The 15,933-nt window shown below is 40.7% G+C and overlaps 1 protein-coding gene across 1 annotated transcript in view; it reads left to right on the top strand.

Annotated features, from left to right (window-relative positions):
• Positions 1-15,933, top strand: part of LOC141146459 (hippocampus abundant transcript-like protein 1) — a 136,238-nt gene that overhangs the window by 70,471 nt on the left and 49,834 nt on the right. Inside the window, exons 4-5 of the mRNA XM_073632960.1 lie at positions 7,802-7,929; positions 14,395-14,509. Coding sequence (XP_073489061.1) covers positions 7,802-7,929; positions 14,395-14,509 — 243 coding nt within the window. The remainder of the gene's footprint in view (positions 1-7,801; positions 7,930-14,394; positions 14,510-15,933) is intronic.

Raw genomic sequence — 15,933 nt, forward strand, 5'->3', positions numbered from 1 at the left:
GTGGTGGTTGCAATATTTTATTGCAACAGCGGTCTTTCAAATGAAGTTTTTTTTGGAAAAAATTACTTTAATGAATTAAAAAAAAAAAAAACTTACCAGTAAAGTTAGCCCAATTTTTGTTTGTATAATGTGAAAGATTTTACGCCGTGAGAATCGTGATCTTTATTCTAAGCAAAAAAATCGTGATTCTCATTTTGGCCAGAATCATGCAGCTCTACCTTGAACCCACCTGCCCTTAACTCAGACATGCAGGCAGGAGGGTGTGCTTAGCTGAGAAAGTTCCTTCTCCCCTTCTCCAAATCAAAGCAAAAAAAAAAAATGTACCAATGAAGACTCCTGGGACGTATGACATAATTTTGGTCTAGGCCAGAAACCAGGAAGCAACTGAAAAAGTTTAAAACAAGTAAATATAATATTCCTAATTATCTATTTACTAAAACTAATGCTAATTGAGAGTTTAATTTTGCTTTTAAGATCTATCATTGTAATACCTAATTTAAAGTTCTGTCCCAATGGGACAAAGTATATGTAGTACTTTTGTCCCACATTTCTAAGTGCTTTCTAACCCTAGTTTTAAGTACCAACCTGCCCCTCTCCCCTCCTGCCACAGCTGATTTGACAATAGCTAGGAAGGAGACGGCTGATTCATAGCTGCCGCTTGTTACAGGGGCGAACGCTTTCCCAGGACAAGCAATGACTAGAGGAATGCAGAGGGAGGACAAACGTATCAGCCTCTGCATTCCTTTTGCCATTGCTTGTCTTAGGAAAGTGTTCACAGCTGGGACAAGCTGCAGCTATGAATCAGCCATCTATTTCATAGTGTATGGAGGCGACACTTCCAGCTACCGGGTCCACTCTCTCATAAGCTCCAGTGGCAAGGAACTCATGGGGGCAGTGAGGGGACCAGTGCCCGAGAAGACAGTGAGCCGGGAAAAAGGCAGTCACAAGAGCAGGAAATCGGCTTATAGAGGAAATTGTGACTTTAATCCATCCTATTGTCAAATCTTGTGAGCAGAGAGTGGGGAGCAGTGCAAAGCTGGTACTGTCTGTGTCTATGGACACAGACATCCCAGCTCGGGAGCGAGCTTGCATGTCTTCCCCCCCAAAGGAGGCCTCTTGCTATGAGGAGGAGCCAAGATCTTCTGTGAGGGACCCTAGAAGAGGAGGTTCGGGGGCGCTCTGTGTAATATTGCAGAGAGTAGGTAAGGATAACATTTGCCTTTTTAGCAATGCTTTATCATTATAGAGCCATTTATTCTAAAGTACATACTGCACTTTCAGGGCATCATCTGTGCAGTGTTTTGAAACCATGGCTTTTATGGAAATAAGGCTTTGGGGCCCAACCAGACAGGATAAACCATACAGGTCATGTCATAGAATGAGAGGTGTAAATACCTTCTGTTTTAAGCTGGTTATACTGTGACAGTAAGGCTCCATTCACACATCCAGCATAGCTCAGCGACAGCTGCTGCACTGCATATTTTTTTTTTTTTTTTTTTTTAGATTTTCTTTGTTTTTGTTTTTTTTTGTGGCAAGTTTTTGGAGCGGCATCATTCATTTCAGTGGGCCTCCCTCTGCTCTGAAGAAGCTCATGTATCAAATCTTGGCATTGCGTTTTTTGTGCCGTGATTTTAGCGTGTTTTGTTACTCTACAATCGTAGGTAAATCGCACCGTGTTTGGGGTTCCATTAAAAAATGGCATCACAAATGTGCCCTGTGTTGTGCCCTGTGTTGTGCCCCGGTTCTGCAATCATCAGCAGAATTGCACAATCCCCGTATGCTCAGGTGTGAATGGAGCCTAAAGGTGCCCAGCTATCATGACTAATCATATCAGATATTTAGACATATATTTAGAAGCTGAAACATCTCCAGATCTACACGAGAAGCCCTTTACAGTGTTTTTAGCAAAGAATAAGCCAGTAACAAGTGTATTAGTGCAATCCGTATCCGTTTTGTTGTCAGTGCAGTGTGATGCACATAATGTTCTACAGGGAAATGCAGATATACTGTGGAGATCATTGGCAGTATTGGGAGCTAGGATGCCTGTGAGACTTACAATGCCTACAGCTTCCTGCATGTACAGTACAGACTTCTCCCATCCATTCTAAGAGAGCGTGGCTTCTTAATTCCTCCCTGCGTGAGGCTGGTGCTATCTTTCTGCCAGGCAGAGCCCTCGGCTAATTTGTTCCGGGGAAAACCATGTATGCAGAGTTGCCATGTCGCTCATCAGCCTTTAATTTCCAGATGCAGCCTAGTGGCATTAGATGAAATAGCAGACAAAAAGACTAACCATTACCGTTACCATGCTGGCAGACCGTGCTTCCTAGCTGCCCTGGTCGCTGGGTTTTGCCCAACCTGTGTTACTATATGAATGTTAAAGCGTCTTTTACCCCCCCCCCCCCAAAAAAAAAAGGATCCTGCTCCTATAAAGCATGTTATACAGCCAAGCACAGTGCTTGTGCTGTGTCATTTTGCCCCCTGTAATACCTAGAAAAAAAACTTGGCTGATCCTGCTAGTTTCTACCCTCCCCTAGGTAAACTGACCATGGTGTATCATGGCTGCTGAGCCCTGACACCGTGGTCAGTTTACGTGCCTCCATCATCCACAGCCCTGCTCTCTGTCTCTCTTGTCCTCCTCCCCTCCCTGGCTGTTGGCTAGTGACAGTGCCCCTCCCCCCCTCCCCTCCTGCTGCTTGAATAACACTAATATTTATACACCATCAGTGCTGTCTCCTATTGCAATGTCCCCCTCCGTGTGTGGTTAAAAAAAAAAAAAAAAATGCTGTAAATACCTTTCACGGCGGCGATCTGCGATCACATGACCAGCCGGCTTTCTCCTCCTCTCCTCCTCTCCTCCTCCTCCTCTCCCGACTGACATCAGCAAGGGAATCTCGGCCCCTCCTGCTGCATCTGTCGGAGGAGGAAAGGTGGGAGCCGGTCATGTGATCATGGATCTTGGCTCTAAAATGAGGTATTTGCAGCATTTTTTAAATAAATCGCACACAGAGGGGGACACTGCAATAGGAGACGGTGCTGATAGTGCATAAATGTTAGAGTGGCTTGACAACCACTTACCTTTTGCCCTAAATTTTTACTTGGCCTGACAGCTCTAGAAGCCGTGTAAGCTTATGTTTAGAAAAAGCAGGAAAGTTCCTCTAGTTGTCTTTAGCTAAATTGCATTCAAGCTACTTTTTCCTGTGCAGGTTAAAAATTGAATTCTCAAACAAATTTCCTCTGCACTAGAATGGTTTTGTCTCCCAGTATGCACTGTACTGTTTTTTGTGTGTGTGTGTGTGTGTGTGTGTAAGCAACACAGCTTTTACTGAATATATTTGTTTCCGTTTTTATCAGCCTTAGACATTGACTCTGCTATTCATTTACATTTCTAGAATGCGATGGCGAGACTAAGCACCGATTATGACTGTCTGGTTTGAGTATTCTATTCTAACATGCAATGTATCTTTAAGACAGACATCTGGTCTAATGCAGTTGGCCGTTTTCCAGTCAAGTATCTCTTGTGAGAACTGAAACCAATCGGTCTGTTCTGTGTGCTGCTAGAGAATCTGAAACTGCTATCAGAATGCTTCTCAAATTGAGATCTTTGAGTCCTATCTGCATTTTCCTCCCTTTGCTGTGGCTGGATTTTGTTTCAAGTGTAACTTTACTGATGTATATACGCTTGGGTATGCAGAACTGTAAACAAGAATGCAAACCATTTCTCCAATTTACCATTTTTGAAAACTATTTAAAAGATAAGTTCACCTTTCATAACATGTTAATATGTTGCACCCATATTCGGGGTGTAACATGTTATGAATGTACCGCCCCCGCACCTCCCCGATCCCCGCTGTGCCAGCTAGCGGGGTTCTTCTCCACCCGCTAGCTGTCAAAAAAAAAAATAAAAAATGGCTGTGTGTGGCTCCGGCCACGTCACTCACTCACAGTGACGTAGTTCCAGCAGCCTTTGCAGCTGTCAGGTTGTAGTTTTCAATGAACTACCACAGCGCTGTGGTAGTTCATTCATTCTTCCGGTCAGCATGTATCGGCTTCCTCATACAAGGTACAAGCAAGCCTATACACTGACAGGTCTGCAGGAGACCCGCATGGTATCAGCGATCTGAAATGCTTTACAGGCTCTTGCAACTAAAAATAATAAATGCACATTTTTTTACCTGCAATAAAAATGTGCATTTTATTATTTTTTCTGAAAAGGTGAACTTATCCTTTTAACACTTAAATAATTCTTATATGCATCTCTCTGCAAAGGTCCTCCCTTGGTTCTTTTTCCTCCCTACACCTCCAACTATCAGTGCATAAAAACAAGGATGTCTGTAGAGCTGGACCTTGTAATGCCACAACCTCCCCCTTTGATTCTGTTCTGTAGGGGATTATGGGAAGATAATGTGAACATAGATTTCAGGCAGTTATACTAGCTTATTTTCAAACACATGTAATAATCGACTATTATACAACTGGATTAACCACTTCAGACCCAGAAGGATTTGCCCCCTTCCTGACCAGGCCATTTTTTTGCGACACAGCACTGCATCGCTTTAACTGACAATTGCGCGGTCGTGCGACATGCTACCTAAACAAAATTTACGTCCTTTTTTTTATCCCCTCCCCCACAAATAGAGCTTTCTTTTGGTGGTATTTGATCACCTCTGCGGTTTTTATTTTTTGCGCTATAAACAAAAATTTTGAAAAAAAAAAATTTTTTAGTTTTTGCTATGATAAATATCTCTCTCTATATATATATTATCTATCTAATATATCTATCTTAATATTATCTATCTAATATTCTCATATATTCTCTCTCTCTCTCTCTCTCTCTCTCTCTCTCTCTCTCTCTCTCTCTCTCTCTCTCTCTCTCTCTCTCTCTCTCTCTCTCTCTCTCTCTCTCTCTCTCTCTCTCTCTCTCTCTCTCTCTCTCTCTCTCTCTCTCTCTCTCTCTCTCTCTCTCTCTCTCTCTCTCTCTCTCTCTCTCTCTCTCATTCTCATTCTCATTCTCATTTTTGGTAGGGATAGATTTATGGCATTTTTATTTTATGTTTTTTACTAGTAATGGCGACGATCAGCGATTTTTATCGGGATTGCGGCAGACAGATCGGACACTATTTTTGGGACCGTTGAAATATATTCAGTGATCGGAGCTAAAAATAGCCACGGATTACTGTATAAATGTCACTAGCAGGGAAGGGGTTAACACTAGGGGGCGATCAAAGGGTTAAATGTGTTCCCTCAGTGTGTTCTTACTGGGGGGGGGGGGGATGGGAGTGACTAGAGGAGGAGATATATCGCTGTTCCTAACTAATAGGAACACACGATCTGTCTCCTCTCCTGACAGAACTGGGATTTGTGTGTGTACACACACAGATCCCCATTCTGTCTCATGCGCACGATCGCGGGTGGCCGGCACTCGTCGGGTTCCCCGCCGTGCAGCGCCAACGAACCTGTACATTGTTTTGCGCAGGGCTGCCAACCTGCCAATGTATATAGACGTGAGCTGGTCGGGAAGTGGTTAAAGGGTGTGTTTTTTTTATATTTTCCTTTTTAAAGTGGAGTTCCACTTTAAGGTCTCATTCACACCTCAGCATTTTGTAGCTTGACGCTTCAAAATGCTGGAGGAGAAAAACCTCAATTATTCTCTATGGCGATGGTTCACTTCTCCACGCCAGACACCTGAAGCTTAAAGTGGATGTAAACCCAATGTCATGCTTTCTAAACTACTGCCATAGGGGTTATCTATAAGGATATACATGCCTCCTGCATGTATCTTTACCTGTCAAATGTCTCCCCTCTGTCTGTTATTAGACCCGAAAAACTGCATATTCTGTGGGTGGGTCTGTTGTCTGGAGCTCGGTGGGTGGAGTCGTGATGTCAGTAGACTCCCCGCCCACCTCTACACTCCCCTTGTCAATATGCATTTTCTCCTGTGTATTTCTAACACTGAACTTCTGCTATGATCTCTAACATCCAGTAAAAAGACAGGAAAGTAACCACATGACTTCAGCATGCCAAATCATGCTGAGGTGTGGAACAGCCAATCCTTGCAGAGCTGCTGAAGAAAGGAGTGGGGGAGGGAATTAAAAAATAATACGTGTGTCTTAGGCTGTCACTCACAGCAAGGAGGAGGATTTGACAAAGTTTTTCTCACTGAACAATAAAAGAGGATTGCTCAGAGATGGATTAACTCTGTGTGGCAAGACTGGGCTCAAATGATAGGAAATCTTATACTCTACAGCAGTGATGGCGAACCTTGGCACCCCAGATGTTTTGGAACTACATTTCCCATGATGTTCCACTAAACTGCAGAAATGTAGTTCCAAAAACATCTGGAGTGCCAAGGTTCGCCATCACTGCTCTACAGTATGATATAAAAAAAAAAAAAAAAAAAAATATTAATTCTTGATTTGACTGTGTTTGCGCTTTTTAGTGCAATTTTGAGTGTTTGCTGAAATGCAATAATTAAATAGGAATAAAAAATACATACATAATAAAATATATAAATGAAAAACCTTAACCCCAACCCTTAACTCTAATATTAACCATTAATCCTAACCTAACAAAGTAAATATATAATATGCGAATAAATTAACTCCTATCCCTTAACCCCTTTCCCAAAAAAAAAGTTAAATGAATAATAACGTATGAAAAAGTTGAAAAACATAGCAACAAATTATGAAACAGATGATACTTTTCTCTATTGGCTAATTAAAAATGGCAACGCTTAAAAAAAAAAAAAAAAAAAAAAACGCTTTAACGCTGTACACAAACGCACATACAAACGCTTGAAAAAAACGTGACGCTCAGTTGTGAATGCAGCCTAAAGATAGTACTAACATTACTATCCACATTTGATGGGAGTAATTTAGAAGTTTGTGAACACTACTAGGTGCCACATCAGCAGAACCTGTTTTGACTGTTAACTCTGGAGTTCATCTGAAAGGAAATATGTCATAAATCTAACAACTGGTCTCAGAAATCTGTGATTGAAACCGCCATCTTATGCAAGTTGCGTACTAGTTTCAGCACAGTGACATGAAATGCATGAAAGCAGAGTAGGATTGGTTTAAAACCCCTGTAATGTGTATGCTATTAGTGAATTGAGGAATGGTTCCTGAGACGGGGGGTCTAGCCTTCACTCAACTAATAGCATCTTTATGGTCTGAAGTAGCTCTGTGCCTCCTTTAAAACATATCCAGGATCATCATTTTTATGAGACACTTAGTGGTATGGTTGCTGATTAAGTTTTGGGTTTTAAGGCAGAAATGGGATAACTTGGTGAATTTTTATTATTGCTGTCTTTATTCTCATTGAGATTTTCATTTACTTTCTCCTCTTGTGACATTTGTCACTAGTACATGAAGCGAAGCAAATTTTCTCCTTGGGGACATTACAAAAAACTCCTATTCTAGACAATAATAAACTAGAAAATGGGTTTTGGCATAAAAATGTGGTTTGTTGCTCTGTCCATGTTGAGCAGATAGCCGATTAAAGTGTTCCCTACCCCGAGAAATTCCATATGTTATATATTATTATTATTATTATACAGGATTTATATAGCGCCAACCGTTTACGCAGCGCTTTGCAACATGAGGGCAGACATTACAATTACAATACAAATATATATATATATATATATATATATATATATATATATATATATATATATATATATATATATATATATATATATATATATTTATTTATTTTATATATAATTATTTTGTGATTTTGTGTGTGTATATTTTCATGAATTCATATTTCTACTGTCTTTTTTTTTTTTTTTTTCCTGCAGGGCTTCTTATCATTTATGTGTGCTCCTCTTATTGGTGCTTTATCCGATGTTTATGGCAGAAAGTCTTTCCTCCTTGTAACAGTTTTCTTTACATGTGTCCCTATCCCATTAATGAGGATAAGCCCATGGTAAGTACTTTACTTTATGAGCAAAAATGTGTTTTCACTATTGCACTTACCGTATTTATCGGCGTATAACACGCACATTCATTTTAAGAGGGAAGTTTCAGAAAAAAGACTTTTTAAATAAGGAAATCTGAAGCAAAATAAGAGTTGGTGCCCATCTGCAGCCTCACCATTGCCTTCAATGCAGCATCCTCACCATTGCCACCAGTGCAGCCTGATCGATGCCCATCTGCAGCCTAGAGTGGACAGAGAGGGGGGCAGGATGAGCGCCGACAGATTACATACAGTGAGAATCTCCTATGTTAGACAGAACAGTGGTCCAATGGCAGCCCAGGAGACAGGACTTCCTATTAAAGAGGCCACCAAGTAAACAGGAGATTCTCACTGTATGTAATCTCACGGTGCTCGTCCCGCCCCCCTCCCTGTCCCCTCCGAGGCAGCTAAAATTTAAGTATTGGCATATAACACGCACACGCTATTTGCACCCAATTTTCATGGTGAAAAAGTGAGTGTTATACGCCAATAAATACAGTAATTAGCTGAAGATTGCTAAGCCCACGTTCACACTGAGGATGGGTTTGAAATCATGTGAGTTCAGCTGAACTCGCATGATTTCAAACCGGCATTTCAATCTGACTTCAGGGGCGATTTTACAGACATCTGCGGGTTCATGCACAGATGTCTATTCAAATCGCCCCTGAAGTCACCAAAAGTAGTGCATAAACTACTTTTGGGAATCGGTACAGCGCCGCAAAGTTGGCATTGCACCGATTCGGACAGTGCCATTGACAGCAATAGGCTCAGTTTTGGCCTGTGATTTGACATGTCAAATCGCATACCAAATTGGCCCAATGTGAATGTGGGCTTAATGTCTGCTGAAGTCTGTTAATGCTTGTTTGAAGCTATATAGCCAGCTACTACTACTATTTTAAAACTTCAGTATCTATTTTCATCAGGACTCAACACGCGTTTTACTTCATACTGTGTCTTCATTTTTTAAGTAATCCATAAATTAGAGGCTGTAATGTGGAGCCTACAGTGACCTTCATGTTTAGGAGGGGAGATTGGTCACATGACCCCCCGCCCCCACATTTATTAAATGAACGGAACTCTGCTTACTTTAGAGTCCCAAAGCTAACAGCAGATGGTACTTTTTATTTATTTTTTAAGCATCTTTATAAATGTACTTAAAGTGTTATAAATCCCAAAGCAAATGTTTATTATGTTGCAGCTCAGATGTGGTGACTATAGTAGTCTTCATTTTTTAGCTTTCTTTCCATTATTTTCACCTGGTGATCTAGCCAGAAAGTCTGTTTTTTAACACAACATGCTCTCTTGCTGAGGTAGCAGTTAAAAGTTTGAGACAAACGATTTACCACTGACGGGGTGCTTACAACGGTCAGCTTGGTTTCATTTATGTAAAACCCTTATCCCAAAAAGAAAAACCTATTTTCTGTTCATGTTCTACCTGTTTTTAGGTTGGGCTGCACCATCTCCCCCTGATCCAAATACCCCCCCATGTAACGTTTTAAAATTAGCTTGCTTTTCGTGTCAGACATATTAATAGTTTGAATGAACTGTGGACCATTCAGGACACCCGTAGTTCATTTACACTGCCTACAGCTCTGCAGTAACAGCCAGTACACAGGTACGGGCAACAGAGCTGTAGGCAGTGTGTGCAGGAGCCTGACCTTGCACCATGATCTGTTGTTCACAGGTGCAATGCTTTCCAAGGTCCTGTTTTAAAATGTAATAAATGCACATATGCTCCATATCATTGCAGGGCGGAAGCGACGTCAAAACGTCACTTCCGCCCACAGCTCTTAAAGGGCCATTTTTTAATTTTTTAAAATTGCATTTTAGTGTAAATATGAGATCTAAGGTCTTTTAGATCCCAGATCTCATATTTAAGAGGTCCTGTCATGCTTTTTTTCTACTACAAGGAATGTTTGCATTTCTTGTAATAGGAATAAAAGTGACACATTTTTTTTTATTTTATTTTTTTTTTTTAAACAGTGTAAAGGTAAAATAAATAAGAAAAACATTTTTTTTTTTTAACATGCCCCATCCCGCCGAGCTCGCGTGCAGAAGCGAACGCATATGTGAGTAGTACCCGCATGTGAAAACGGTGTTCAAGGTATCGCCGCGATCGGCAGAGAGAGAGCAATAATTCTAGCATTAGAACTACTCTGTAACTCAAAACATGCAACCTGTAGAATTTTTTAAACATTGCTTATGGAGATTTTTAAGGGTAAAAAAGTTTGTCGCCATTCCACGAGTGGGCGCAATTTTGAAGCATGACATGTTGAGTATCAATTTGGGGCTAACTGGGGCTAAAATTTGGGTAACTTTACTGTTGTCTTATTTTTTAATTCAAAAAAATGTGTAAGACCGCTGCGCAAATGCGGTGTGACAAAGTATTGCAGCAACTGCCATTTTATTCTCTAGGGTGTTAGAAAAAAAATATATAATGTTTGGGGGATCTAAGTAATTTTCTAGCAAAAAAAAAACAAAAACCTGTTTTTAACTTGTAAACAACACATCTCAAAAAGAGGTCCTTAAGTGGTTAAAAAGTGTTATCTGGAGTTTGGCTTCAATCTGTTCATCTAAACTTGCTAGTACATGGAACACTGCCTTCCCCTTCCCAAAGACTAACATTTCTGTTGCCCAAAGGTGCCCCTGTGCTCCTTGATCTAGAGTGGAGGCACCCTAGGACAGGAACTGTGTTACTAGCTAGATCACCAGGTGAAAACAGAGGAAACATTCCAAAACAAAAGAATGCAGCCACAGCTTCTAATGATTGGTAAGCTGCAATACAAGTAGAATATTTTTGGTTCTGGGTTTATTACTACTTTGTTTTGTGTTCAGTTCTCCACCCTGCTGGGTGTTTTCCTGACATTAGAAAAAGATGCTAAATGCAGTGCTTTGTACATGTGCATAGACGTATGCTCAGAGCAGCAGCATTTACAGGTTAAAATGAAAAGAAAAAAACATCTGCTTGGCCTATTGATTTCATCTGGAGTAATTTTAGTTTATATGTAATTGGCCAGTGGAAATGTTAAGTTATGAATGTAGTTGCTCATAATGTGGCATTTATCTAATATAACCTCTGTATCTTGGGCCAAGCAATAGCAGTGTGATAGAGCTGATTATCCAGATAAGCATACCAGCAAAGTTTTTTCCTTTTTTTTTTTTTTTTTTGTAATGGAACTACAGTGGAACTCCAGAAAGTAAAATACATGGTTGAAATGCATCTACAATTACTGTAATCTGGTTTGTGATTCTTGTTCACACACATCTCTACCATACTGCTTAGCCCGAAGAGTCACTCCACTTTTTCCTTTTTTCCGATTGGCGGGTTCCTGGGTCACTTGCCTTGCTCATTTGATGGGTGGAGGGGGTAATGCTCTGTTGTCCAGAAAACAGGCTGGATACAGGGAGGTGGCATAAGAAGCTGCAATACTAAGGTGGGAAACCTTGTCATCTAGCTGACTATGCTGTGAGGCTGGTTGAACACAATTATTACTCTTTTATTCAGGATTTATATAACCCCAACAGTTTCGGCAAACCAAACCGTTTTCATATAGTTCTACTGTGTATTTACCTGCCAGCCTGGAATAACACTTTAACCACTTCAGCCATGGAAGGATTTAACCCCTTAATGATCAGGCCATTCTTTTGCCATACGGTACTGTGTTACTTTAACCCCCCGGCGGTATTCCCGAGTGTGGCTTAGGGTGGATTTTCAGTACCAAAAGCGGTAACCCCGAGCCACACTCGGGATCGCATCGCAGGTTCCAGGAAGTGGTTACTTACCTTGTCCCCAGGATCCTGCGATGTCCTCCCTGCACTGTGTGCAAGCTATGTCCTCGGCTCGATTTATCACGGAGCCGGGCTCCGTTCCCTGCCAGCGTTGCGACACACGAGAACGGCGCCAAATTTAACAAGTAAAACACACAATACATATACAGTACACTGTAATCTTACAGATTACATTACTGTATCAATTTATTTCACATCCCTTTTGTCCCTAGTGGTTTGTTCAGTGCCCTGCATGCAGTTTTATATATACTGTTCTTTCTGCCTGGAAACTGGAGATTGTCCATAGCAACCAAAACCATCCCTTTACATCAAAAGTGGTTTTAGACCAGCTAGAAAACAGCGATAATAAATTAGAATCATTTGCAGAATTGAGCGATAGTGATTTGTGGGGAAATCCGTCATCAAACACTGAAAGTAATGACAGTCAGTCAGTTGTGCAACTGAGCAAATTTCTGTGTTTTTGATTTGATTACATTATTGAATAATTTTTATTATTATTATATTATTTGTTATTATCTATAGTTATTAATTATAATTTATGATTCCGTTTTTCAAACTTTATCGTACCCGGGATTACTACTAGACTCTTGTTTTGACAGATTAGTGAGTTATTCCTAAGAATTACAGACCTACAATATAAAACGCCAAATTTTCATGCAAAATAATTGTACCGCTTTCAGCATTAAAAATCTGAAATAATCATACCGCCAGGGAGGTTAACTGACAATTGTGCGGGCGTGCGAGACTGTACCCAAATAAAATTGATGTCCTTTTTTCCCCACAAATAGAGTTCCTTTGTTGGTATTTGATCACCTCTGAAGTTATTTTTTGCACTATAAACAAAAACCCCCAATTTTGAAAAAAAAAAAACCTTATTATTTATTTTTTTTTTGTTATAATGCATATCCAATAAAAAAAGTAAAACTAATTTATGCATCAGTTTAGGCCAATATGTATTCTCCTATATATTTTTAGTAAAAAAAATTGCAATAAACGTATATTGATTTTGTATTTACAGAATAGGGGATAGATTTAAGGAATTTTTATTATAATTTTTTTTTTACTAGTAATGGCGCTGATCAGCGGGACTGCAACATTGCGGCAGACAGATCTGACACTTTTGGCACTTTTTTTGGGACCAGTGACGTTAGTTATCAGAGCTAAAAATATGCACTGATCACTGTATAAATGACACTGGCAGGGAAAGAGTTGACACTGGAGCGATCAAGAGGTTAAGTGTGTCCTAGGGACGTGTTTCTAACTGGGGGGGGAGAGGGAGTGGACTGACTGGGACTACAGGGAGATTGCTGTTCCTGATCACTTGGAACAGACGATCTCTCTGTACTCCCCTGTCAGAACGGGGATCTGCTTTGTTTACATAGGCAGATCCCCATTTTGCTTCTCTGAGGAGCGATCGCGGGTGGCCGGCGGACATCGGCTCCCCCGCCGCACAGCGGGCACGTGCCTGCAGTGTCTTGTGCACAAAACTACGTACGGGTACGTCCTTTTGCACAATATATGCCGCGGTATATATGCAGTGGTCGTTAAGTGGTTAAAGCAAGGGTCTCAAATTGGCGGACCTCCAGCTGTTGTCAAACTACAAGTCCCATGAAGCATTGCAAGGCTGACGGTTACAAGCATGACTCCCACAGGCAGAGGCATGATGGGACTTGTAGTTTTTCAACAGCTGGAGGGCCACCAGTTTGAGACCCCGGGGTCACTTTTATAAGAAAATATAGCCATCTGCTCCTTTCAGTGCAAGAAGCTGAAAACTTGCATCTCTGTTGGGTGGCAAGTGATATCATCGCTGTGTTCATTGGCTTTGTGCTCTGCTGTTATCCTGACACTTTCAAGTGTGTTGGGTAGCGTTCTCTCCACTGCATGCCCTCCCACTGGCTGGTGTCTAAATTTACGGCATATACTTAAACATCTTATGCCATTTTCAAGGGAACAAGATGTTAAAAAATCCATACACTGTACAGGCCTGAAGTTAAAGTGATTTGTAAAGGCTCGTTTTTTTTTTCCCTATAAAAATAAAAATGTTATACTTAACTGCTCTGTTGCAGCGGATTTGCACAGAGCAGCCTCCTCTTCCAAGGTGCCGCTTTGCTGCTCCTGGCTCCTCCCTCCTTTTCAGTGCCCCCACAGCTAGCAGCTTGCTATGGGGCACCTGAGCTGAGTCACAGCTCCGTGTGTCCATTTAGACACGGAGCCCCACCCCCTTCCTCCCCTGATTGGCTACATGACTTTTATTGGCAGTAGTAGGAGCCAATGGCGCCGCTGCTGTGTCTCAGCCAATCAGGAAGGAGAATCTCAGACAGCTGAGACACATCGTTGGACATAGATGGGGCTCGGGTAAGTATTAGGGGGGTTGCTGCACACAGAAGGCTTTTTTATCTTAATGTATTAAGATAAAAAAATCTTCCGCCTTTGCAACCCCTTTAAAACTAAATAATTTGCATCAAATTTAAAGTTGCATAATATGTTCAGGTGCATGCCATCCAAGATTTAAATTGGAACTGTGATATTAGTGAAGCTAAGCCTAAATGTAAAATAAATGAGCATTACAGTACAAATACTATCTGTACAATAGTGAAAGAGGGAATTTGTCAGTGATGTAAGCGATTTATTCTTTCTTGGTTGCAGGTGGTACTTTGCTATGATATCAGTTTCTGGAGCTTTCTCTGTGACATTTTCTGTTATTTTTGCCTATGTTGCGGATATAACACAAGAACATGAGCGAAGTACAGCATATGGTCTGGTAAGTTTCATAAAAGCTATATTTCAGACAAATCTACTACTGTGCATGTGTTAATAAAAGATAGAAACGCTAGAAATTAACCACTTGCCACCCGCCCACAGTGGTTGTACTTCGAACGGGCGGCAGCTCCTGTCCGTACCTGTATGTTGCGGTCTTTCTCGAGTTTGGCAGCTGATTTCAGCCAATTATTTTGACAGCTGATAGGCTGTGGCCAATCACACAGAGTTCTGTTTACAAAAACACAGAACTCTGTGTACAGGGAACATGGATCTGTCTGTCTCTTCTCTCTGCAAAACAGGGTGAAAAAACTGATAGTAAAGTAAAAACCACACACATTGTTAGGCACACAGTTAACCCTTTTGATTGGTCATAGATGTTAACCCCTTCCCAGCCAGTGTCAGTACAGTGGCAATGTACAGTATTATCACTGATCACTCTATTAGTGTCACTATTGATGTCAGTGTCGGTACACCTCCCAGCCAATGCCAGCTAGCCCGCTACACTATCATAGTCTGACTATAAGTTGCTTATTACCACCATTGCCAGTATAGTGTCATTAAAATAAAATACCCAAGCACTGCTATGAAGTGAAATAGCTAAAGAAATAATAGGAGCAGCTGCAACTATTCAATAGTGATCTGACACCAGAATGAATTGTATACAAGAAATAATTGTGCGCTAATCCTAAATAACTAGTTGTATATATTATTTGTGCAATAAACATTAGTGTAACAATTATAAGGTGTATGAATATTATGGATTTTTATAATATTCATACACTTTATAATTGTTGCACTGATGTTTATTGCACAAATTAATATATACAGCTAGTTATTTAGGATTAGCGGACTATTATTTCTTATATACAAGTAAAGTGTCATAGCTGCGTAAATACCAGTGTGTATGTATACACAATCGTTTGCAGATGCTATAACTTTTGCCCAAACCAATTAATATACACTTATTGGGATCTTTTTATTTTTACCAAAGACGTGTAGCAGAATACGTTTTTGCCTAAAATTATAAAGAAATTTTGATTTTCTCATTCGTTCATTGATAGACACAGCCTTCTTTATTCAGAACCACAGGGTTATATCGCCCCCTACAGGAGTAGGACACTAGGCAGAAAAAAGACTTGGCCACGCCCATGGGCAGTCCTGGGTGATATACATCCCCCCTCTCTGCAATAGGCCTTCAGTTTTTGTTTTTTTTTGCCTAGTCAGGAGTAAGGACCTAGCTCCCTGCTGGGATCTCTTGTCCTGGCATTTTTTTATTTTTTAGTTCTCTCTGAGCTCCAGGTTGTCTGGATTGCTTGTTTTTTTTTTTTTTTGGCTGCTCCACCCCTCATGTTTGGCACTGCTTTGGGACATCCCTATGGTTCTAAATAAAGAAGGCTGTGCCTGTCAATCAACAAATGAGAAAAT

This window comes from Aquarana catesbeiana, linkage group LG01 (genome assembly GCF_042186555.1).
Source record: "Aquarana catesbeiana isolate 2022-GZ linkage group LG01, ASM4218655v1, whole genome shotgun sequence".
NCBI lineage: Eukaryota > Metazoa > Chordata > Amphibia > Anura > Ranidae > Aquarana > Aquarana catesbeiana.